The following is a 9,245-nucleotide window of genomic DNA, read 5'->3' on the forward strand; positions in this document are numbered from 1 at the left end:
CTAAGAACAATAGCATGCCTTATCAAAGTTAACACGCCTTATCAAAGTTAACACGCCTTATCAGAGTAGCATAGCGAGCGCTACAAACCTGCAGGGGGTCAGGGAAGGACGAGTGGAGCTCTAGTCATTTCCAATTAGCAGGCATAAGTTTGCTATGCTACTCTGATAAGGCGTGTTATCTCTGATAAGGCACGCTATTTGTCTTAGTGAATCAAGCCCCATGTTAGTAAGGAGGCATGCTAGGCAGGATTATCGCTCTGTCAGCCTAGTCAGTACTCCAAAACAGGACTCTATTCAGCCACGAAGGGTCCTCGTTATTAGCTGAATGTCCATCCATGCCCCCTCCAATCCCACCATACATGATCTCTGCACCAATGCAGCACCCATGAGTAAAGGCTATACTGTAGGCTGGGGAGCAGCCGGAGCTCAATGAAGCTAAGAACACTGACATCACCTGCAGGATAGTAAGGCAGTCTAGTATGCATCCATTACCACATGTGTCTAATGATGTATGTAACTCCAGGCTCACTTTAGTAGCATGATATGCATCATAAGACGTATTTATTTATAAGCAATTTTAATACTAGCTCTATCATTATTATAACATCTGAAAAGTTCTAGTGCTAACTGTGCATGTGATACAAAAGGGTTAGAACCTCATTTTTTCCCTAAACCTCTTTTGAGCTTTCATTGGTGAAGGGATTGTCCTTCATTCCCTGCCCGAGACCCCCATCGTTTCAGGATGAACCCTGGCACAGAGCCCTCTGCAGCCCCTTTTACCTGGCTGTTCCATCTGTCATTTTTTAAAGCAACCTGGTTCTCTGACAGGCAGTAGTAACTAACGTGAATGTACTGCCCTGCTTCTCCCTTTGCTGAGATGAGAAGCAATCAGCCAGCTATCATTAGCTCATCTCCTCTTGTATCTGTTCAAGCACACATAGAGCATGTGAAATAGCCAACACAATCCTGCTATATTTAACCCTCTGATATTTCAGGCTGCGTAGCACAAAGGGAACAGCTCTCAATCACACAATTTGTCCTTTACACTGGGAAGTGTGTACCAGAGCCTCTCTTCTATGCACAACCACCTATGTGCCAAGTACAACAACCCTCCATCCTTATACTGCAGCTCCGCACGTGCATCAATCCACGTCTTCCATGTGCAACCTGTGTATCCTCCCAGGATCTCTGCCTCTGTAGAACAGTGTCAGCAGGGGCACCCTCTCTACTGTGCCATGCAGCTAATAACGAGCTGCTTAATTATTGAAATAGGACATTAAAGTGTGATATTATTTATGTGTAGTTTACCTGTGATAAGCATACAATAATCTCGGTGTCAGGAAATCCAACTATCTCTCCTAACAACTCCACTATCTCCACCTCCCCAGGTCTATTTACATCCACTTTCCTCCACAGCTCCTCACCCCCATTTGTCCTACCGTTCCTACTTTGTGATCTCCTCCAACTTCTCACCTGAACTATCATCTCCACCATGTGCCCCCCAACACCTTCCCACTACATCACTTCCCCCCACCTGTACAACTGGAAAATCCTTCACATTGTATCTTCTCAGCTTCAGCAGCTCTCCTATTGCGTAAATGTAGCGCCGTTTGAGTTGGGCGCTGGGAAAAAATATTGGTAATTTACATTACCGATCTCTTACTACAGACTAACCTGGCCCCCATTCTCACAAGAAACCCTCCCCTCTAAGGGTCTAATACTAACCCCCAGCCAGAACTTCCATTCTGAAGGAGGAAATATCGGAAGTATGGAGAACAGCATGGAATGCTGCAGCAAGGGTTGGTCATACAGGTAAATAAATCCTCTCTGCTATGGTTCTTTCTTTGAATGTGAGTGGTTACAATTTTGTTTCACATTAAACTGTGCTCACTCATCCTTAGCAGTGAGTTCCAATGCAGTAACAAGTGTTATTACACTATGCAATGTGCATAGAATGAAAGCACCCTTCTACATTGTGGAGACAAGTCCATTTGCACAGGGATAGGGATAGGTTAGTGTTAGGTATATGACAGGGGGTGAGGTTAGGCTAGCTGGCCAGTCAGGGGCAGCATATATCTAATTATCAGATTTGCATTATTACCCCAATATCCTGTGCTCCTGTACCTAGCCTAGCTAAATGGCACCAGATGCCATCACCACATAAGGGAAATCTGCTATCATACAACCAATCAAAAACAAAACACTATACAACAAGGCTTTTAATCCACTTCCTGTTTGGACAGGAAATAAAATAAATTCTCCTAGAGACAGACAGCTTTAAAAAGAGGTTCTAACCCCTCTGACACGTTATCCAAACTGATTTTGTTTCATGTAGCTTGGCTTTAAAACATTTTGATTTGGATACAGAGAGTAAGGAACAGTCCATTTGACAAGGTTTCATTGTTTTTATCTACCAGGAATTTTCCATTAAATTGAAGTGCTACGAACGTGACATGTCGGATAACAGATGAAATTTCCCCATGTGAAGGAAGAGTCTCATCACTGACAGTTTGTTACTGCAATATGAGTCCTCACTAGAGATTTACCAATCTCATTTTTAGGGCAGAATGTTCTGAAGCAGGACACAGGGGTGTTGCTTGGATTCTAAGCGATCCAGGGCACTTTTGGACACTCCAGCCAGAAAGTGGGTGAAGCCATACACCAGAATGTAGGTGTGGTCATGGGTGGAGCCAAATTTACAGCAGTCTAAGTAGGCCTGCCTAGCAAAATGTTGGATGAAGCCTCCTTTTCCATTAATAAAAAAAAAATAAAGCATATCACATAAATAGGCACTTAAACATAACTAGGCAGTTACCTGGCTTCTGGTCTGGTTGGTCTGGCTTTCTGCTGGGTAGGCTGGCCTGCCACCAGATTATCTGGCAGTTCCCCCATAGCATTTGCTGACCTTCTAGTGGACCCTCTCCCATGTTCCCATGTGCCTCCCATTGAGGCACCACAACTCCCAGCATGCCTCCATAGAAGAACTACAGTTCTCCGCATGCCCCCATAAAGGCATCACAGTGCCCAGCATGCCCACATAGAGGCACCGCAGCACCCAGTATACCCCCGATTGATGCACCCAGCATGCCTGCCATTGAGGCACCACAGCTGACTCTGCCTGGGGGAAATCCGGGGCACCCCAGAATAGATCCAAGGCACGTGCCACTGATCTTTGGGGCTAGCAACGCCCCTGGCAGGATGATATCATTGCCTGGCGACTCAGGCTAGGTTCACAGTGCTCAGTTACGTTGTAGAATAATTCTGCATGTCAACTCACTGCACATACAATTCTATGGGCCTGTTCACAGTACTGCGTTGCAACGGATTGCGTTTTTTCAGAGGCTGTCCATTTTCTGCTCGTTGGAAAACGGACAGAGAATGGCTCCTATTTGTTCACCTTTGTCAGTCTGCAGCGGATTCCATTGGATCTGTTACAGTAAGTGGACTGCACTTTTGTGCAGTCAGCAATTATCCCGGACAGGCAGATGCATTCTCCATATAGTCTATGGTGGGAGCACATCTGCCCCGGGCTCCAGCTGGACCACAAAGGACCATCAGAGCAGACACTACACTGTTCGCTCTTGGTGGCCGTACATGGTCCGGGAGCAGGTGGAAACCGAGCATAACTCGCTGCATGCAGACTTTGTATTAAAGTCTATAGTATGTCCAGTCACCATTGCAGTTCACACTCATTGTAACGCGCGAGTTATGCAACAGACCACTATGAATCCAGCCTTAACCACTTAAGCCCGAAGGGTTGAAATTTTTTTACATCCGAGCAACTTTCACCCCCCATTCATTTGCCAATAACTTTATCACTACTCATCACAATTAATTGATCTATATCTTGTTTTTTCCGCCACCAATTAGGCTTTCTGTGGGTGGTATATTTTGCTAAGAGCCACTTTACTGTAAATGCATTTTAACAGGAAGAATAAGAAAAAAATGGAAAAAATTCATTATTTCTCAGTTTTCAGCCATTATAGTTTTAAAATAATACATGCCTCCATAATTAAAACTCACGTATTGTATTTGCCCATATGCCCCGGGTATTTCACCGTTAAAATTATGTCCCTATCACAATGTATGGCGACAATATTTTATTTGGAAATAAAGGTGCATTTTTTCCGTTTTGCGTCCATCACTGTTTAGAAGCCCATAATTTATTAAATCATATTGATATACTCCTTTGACATGAATATTTAAAAAGTTCAGACCCTTAGGTAACTATTTATGGTTTTTTTTTTTTTTTTTTATTATTGTAATTTTTTTTTTTTTTAATTTAAACTTGTATGTGGGTATTTTTTGGTGTGGGAGGTAAACAGGGTTTTTTTAAATATATTTATAGGTTTATTCTTAAAGAGTAACTGTCAGGCTGCAGAAGCTAATTTAAACCTCTATTCTCCTGTGTTAAACAGTTTAGAAGGAAGCCAGAAAGCCATTAGTGAAGATAAAAATCTCAGTTACCTTTGATGTGTGCTTATCTTAAAGGCTGTTATAGACCCATAAGGACGCAAGCCGCATAGTAAACTGCAAAGCATTCTGGGGCCCTCCCCTCGGCTGCTAATGAGACGTTACAGCAGCTTTCTAATCAGTCCAGCGCGAAGCACTGATAAATCTCGGGGCAGAGTACACTGCAGGAGTCAGCTATTGTTCCTAGCCACATGGCTCATTAATATTCACTGCACACTGTGTTATTCTGTACGAGCTCCTCTGTGATCAGGAAGCAGGCAGGACATGACGACACATTTGGCAGAAAAACATGGAGCCTGCCATGAGCTGTCAGGAGCATCTATCTCTGCATATACTATATAAAAATTCTGTGAAATCCAAACGTGGACAGTGAAATGCATATGTAATGTAAGTACAGCCAATCTTTAGCTACTGATATATGTGTTTATTTTCTCTGAGACCTTATACCTAACAGCTCCTCTTTAAAACTTTTTTTTTTTGGGTGTAATTTGCTATTTGGCCACAAGATGGCCAGAATCAAAAAGTCCTGGGAGCGATCGATCTCGCTCCCAGGCAGAAGAAAGGAGACCAGAGCTCAGAAAAGCCGCAGCGTCTCTTTCTCCGGGGGGGGTCCGATCAGCGAAAGGGATTTATAATCCCTTTCACTGATCGGTGGGCTAGCGGCCAGTAGCGGGGGCGCGCACGGGGGGGCCCGCGGGCGCGCGCGCGACCCGCGGGAGTGCGCGCAGCCCAACTGGACGAGAAATCTCGTCCAGTTGGGCTTAAGGGGTTAAAGGACCACTATCGCGAAAAAAGTAGGCAGTTAAAATGTGACAGATGACAGGTTTTGGGCCAGTCCATCTTTTTAACGGGGATTCTCAGGGCTTTCTTTGTTTTCAACAGCATTTCCTGAACAACAGTTGCAAAATCTAACTGACATAATAGTGTGCAAGTGATTAGGGAGGCCGGCTGGTATCGTGCTATTTTGGCAGTTAAATTGCTGTTCAGGAAATGCTGCTGAAAACAAAGCAAACCCTTGAAATACCCTATGAGGAGATGGATTGTCCCAAAACCTGTCGGTTCTGTCAGATTTTAAATGCCTACTTTTTTTCGCGATAGTGGAACTGTAATGAAAATGGCATAACAAATAAAATTGCTTATGGTTTACAATATTCATTTATAGATTATTTAGTCAGTGTTTGTACATTGTAAAAACTTTCCTCTCCCTGATTTACATTCTGTAATTAACAGGTGACAACATCTTTAGTCCTGCCAGGTGATCTGTGCTAAATGTTCGTTTCTGAGCGTTCTATATGCAGAGGGAGATACTGCTTGCTAGGAAGTTGGAAAAAAAACAATTATTTCCCACAATGCAACAAGGTTCACAGACAGCTAACTGGCAGGGCCAGGGTCATGACATCACACTGTAGGAGGGGTTTCACCACAATATCAGCAACACAGACCTCCTGATGATCTATTCAGGAAAAGGTAAAGAATTCTCATGGTTAAAGGCCAGTGGCGTAGCTACGGAGCTGTGGGCCCCGATGCAAGTTTTACAATGGGCCCCTCCAAGCACTCTATATATAACAATTGATACGGCGCACCAAAACCTGCCAATGGCAACTACAGTGTCAGAGGTGCAAGAAGGGGATGGGGAACAGCTTGTTAATGACTATCACTATTCAAAGAATCTATAGAAGTGATTATTATGAGCACAGGACCAATACAGAGCTAAAACTGTAGTTGAGGGAGGGCCCTTCGGGGCCCCTCTGGCCCAAGGGCCCCGATGCGGTCGCAACCTCTGCAACCCCTATTGCTACGCCCCTGTTAAAGGCGGTATCGGCTACTGATTGGGATAAGGTTCGATCCTTTGAAGACCATCTTCCTTACATCCTTAAATAGTCTGTTTATTGACAATAAAATTATATCATGAACTGATGGAGAATTTCCCAACGGGAACACAGACAATTAAATACACCTTGCAAAAGATTTGATCTATTCTTTAATCTCCACCCTATGCAAAACTTTTAAAAATGCGCCACTTTGGATGATTTTTCTACTGTTAGATTAGAATAAACAAGTGAAGTTACCTCTTTTTCTGTTATCCGGATGTTCTGTGGGTAAACAAGCTAAAAAGAGAGAAAAAAACATAGTAATCAACCAATAAACGGAAGACAACCTGAAACTCCTGAGCTGCTCTTCCTGGCTCAGAGCAGGAAGGAAAGGAAGCAGCCGTGCTTAGCTATGACTTCGCCTGCTTCCCGTCATCTCACGTATATACTACATCTCCATCTTATGCCTCTCCGCCAGATACAGCCACTTATCTGCTGTCGCCTGTAGAATTGTTTTCCTGCTCATCATCCTCCGGCCCTGCGTATGCTCTTTGTCTCTCGCCATGAAATGCCTGCTTTCCCTTCCCTCCTCCCCGTGCTGCTGCTGCTGCTGGTGATGCTTACTTCCATCGCCTGCCCCAACTCCAGGTCGAAGGTGACTACGCACACCCCGTCCAGCCATGCCGAGAAGCACTCCCATGGCAAGCGGCTTCCTCTCCGGCTCCCCAGGTCCTCCATTTCTGTCCGCGGTCCCTTACCAGCCCACTCAGCCCCCAGCATCCCTCGTGTTTCTATGGGGACTGTCACTGTATCCACCCTGCCTGTACCAGAGCTGTCACAACATGCGTGCAGGACGCACACTGAGCCGCTAGGTGGCACTGTGGGAACACGTCCACTATGGGAGGAATTCTGAAGGAGAGATGGAGCATCCTCCTGCACTTTTATTCCATCCTGAATTTATCAAAACCTTTCTCTTGCATTGCAGAAAATACAGATTGTTATGCAATGGGTAAAGTACTTGCTTACATTAATGTTAAACTGCTTACATCACATTCAGGGCCGGATTTACCATAAGGCACTGTAGGCACGTGCCTATAGGCGCCTCATGATGGAAAGGCGGCTCAATCCCCTCCCTAAGCGCCTCCCTCGCTACTTCCCTATGCAGAGTCCTGATGAGAGTGTAAATAAGATGCTGAGGTTCCTCTAGCTACCTAATACTTGGGGACAATTCTAGCTACCTAATATTGAAGGTACTTCTGGCTTCAATACTTAGGGGCACCTTTAGCTACTTTAGCTAGTATACTAATACTTAGGGGCACCTTTAGCTACCTACGCTGGGCAGTAAGTAAAGGAAAAGTGACAGCTGGGACAGCCAGCACACTTGTAGTGCGGTTTAGCAGGGTTTTGTAGGTTCATAGTGGGCGGAGTGTAAGGTGTGCCAGGACATCTGTGCCTATAGGCTCCTGTGAGGTAAATCCGGGCCTGATCACATTTCACTGTTGCTGAGAAAACAGCATATTCAGCTCTGCACGCTGCAAACAATAATAGGAATTGATAGTGTATTTTGTACCTGCCTCTTCCCCCTTACTAAAACTGTTGCTATTGGCTGTCACTAATCCAGTGCCCATTCATCCAGTCACCAATATCACATGACGAGAGATACAGGTTCGCCAAGGTGCAGGTCTAAAGGAGTCCATTAACAATACAATTTTAGTGAACAATTGACCTCCCGATCCAGTAATTGCAATCCTATGGAATCAGTTTGGCCCATAAAAAATAACTGATCAAAACATTTAGGATGGAATTAATCCATAAAACTGATCGATTAAATAATCAATATATTTATTTGTTGCTCATTGGCACCATCAACAGTAACCAATATGCTCATTCAGAAGGTCGATAGATGATCACAAAAATTGTATCGATAATGGGCATTTTAGTCCCTTGGTCTTCACCCGAGAACCCTGCAGGGGCTATGTCAGTAACCATAATAGCCACTGGATGGGGGAACCACTAGCACACACTGTAAGGGGAGGGGGTACCACTATAGCAACAGGAAAAAATCTGAGGGGAATGGACCACCAGGAAATTCTATGAGGGTAATGGGGGCACTAGAGTAGACTACCAGGACATACATGTAAGAGGGAGAACTAGTCCTCTATGGAAAACTATATGGAGATGGGAGCCACTAGACCACCAGGGAAAGTTGGATTAGGGATCACTAGACCACCACTACATATTGTAAGGAGGAGAGAAGACCGCTAGACTGCCAGGGAAAGCTATATGGGAGTGTGTGAGCCATTAGACTACCTGGAAAACTGGATGTAACCTTCTGCTCCTATGTTCAGATGTTAGTTAAAGAGACTCCGTAACAAAAATTGCATCCTGTTTTTTATCATCCTACAAGTTCAAAAAGCTATTCTAATGTGTTCTGGCTTACTGCAGCACTTTATACTATCACAGTCTCTGTAATAAATCAATGTATCTTTCCCGTGTCAGACTTGTCAGCCTGTGTCTGGAAGGCTGCCAAGTTCTTCAGTGTTGTGGTTCTGCTATGAACTCCCCTTTCCAGGCCCCTCTATGCACACTGCCTGTGTGTTATTTAGGATTAGAGCAGCTTCTCTCTTCTCTCTTATCTTTTACAAGCTGGATAAATCGTCCTCTGAGCTGGCTGGGCTTTCACATACTGAAGAATTACAGACAAGGGCAAAGCTGTTTGCAGGAAGAAACGAGCAGCCTGAAACTTCAGTGCATGAGAACAGGGGGAAAGAAACACACAAATGATCTCTTGAGATTCAAAAGGAAGGCTGTATACAGCCTGCTTGTGTATGGATGTATTTTCTATGTGTGGACATACTGTACATCAACCTACTTCCTGTTTTGGTGGCCATTTTGTTTGTTTATAAACAAACTTTTTAAAACTGTTTTTAACCACTTTTAATGAGGCGAGGAGCAGCGAAA

The 9,245-nt window shown here is 44.3% G+C and overlaps 1 protein-coding gene across 2 annotated transcripts in view; it reads right to left on the minus strand.

Moving 5' to 3' along the window:
* DENND6B (DENN domain containing 6B) overlaps window positions 1–7,125 on the minus strand; it is a 56,603-nt gene extending 49,478 nt beyond the window's left edge. For both annotated transcript variants that reach the window (XM_068275914.1, XM_068275915.1), the window contains exons 1-2: window positions 6,909–7,125; window positions 6,543–6,581 (exon numbers count right to left, since the gene is read on the minus strand). In XM_068275914.1, coding sequence (XP_068132015.1) covers window positions 6,543–6,581; window positions 6,909–7,064 — 195 coding nt within the window. In that variant the 5' untranslated portion in view covers window positions 7,065–7,125. The remainder of the gene's footprint in view (window positions 1–6,542; window positions 6,582–6,908) is intronic.
* Between the last annotated feature and the right edge of the window lie 2,120 nt (window positions 7,126–9,245).

Source organism: Hyperolius riggenbachi, chromosome 3, assembly GCF_040937935.1.
Source record: "Hyperolius riggenbachi isolate aHypRig1 chromosome 3, aHypRig1.pri, whole genome shotgun sequence".
NCBI lineage: Eukaryota > Metazoa > Chordata > Amphibia > Anura > Hyperoliidae > Hyperolius > Hyperolius riggenbachi.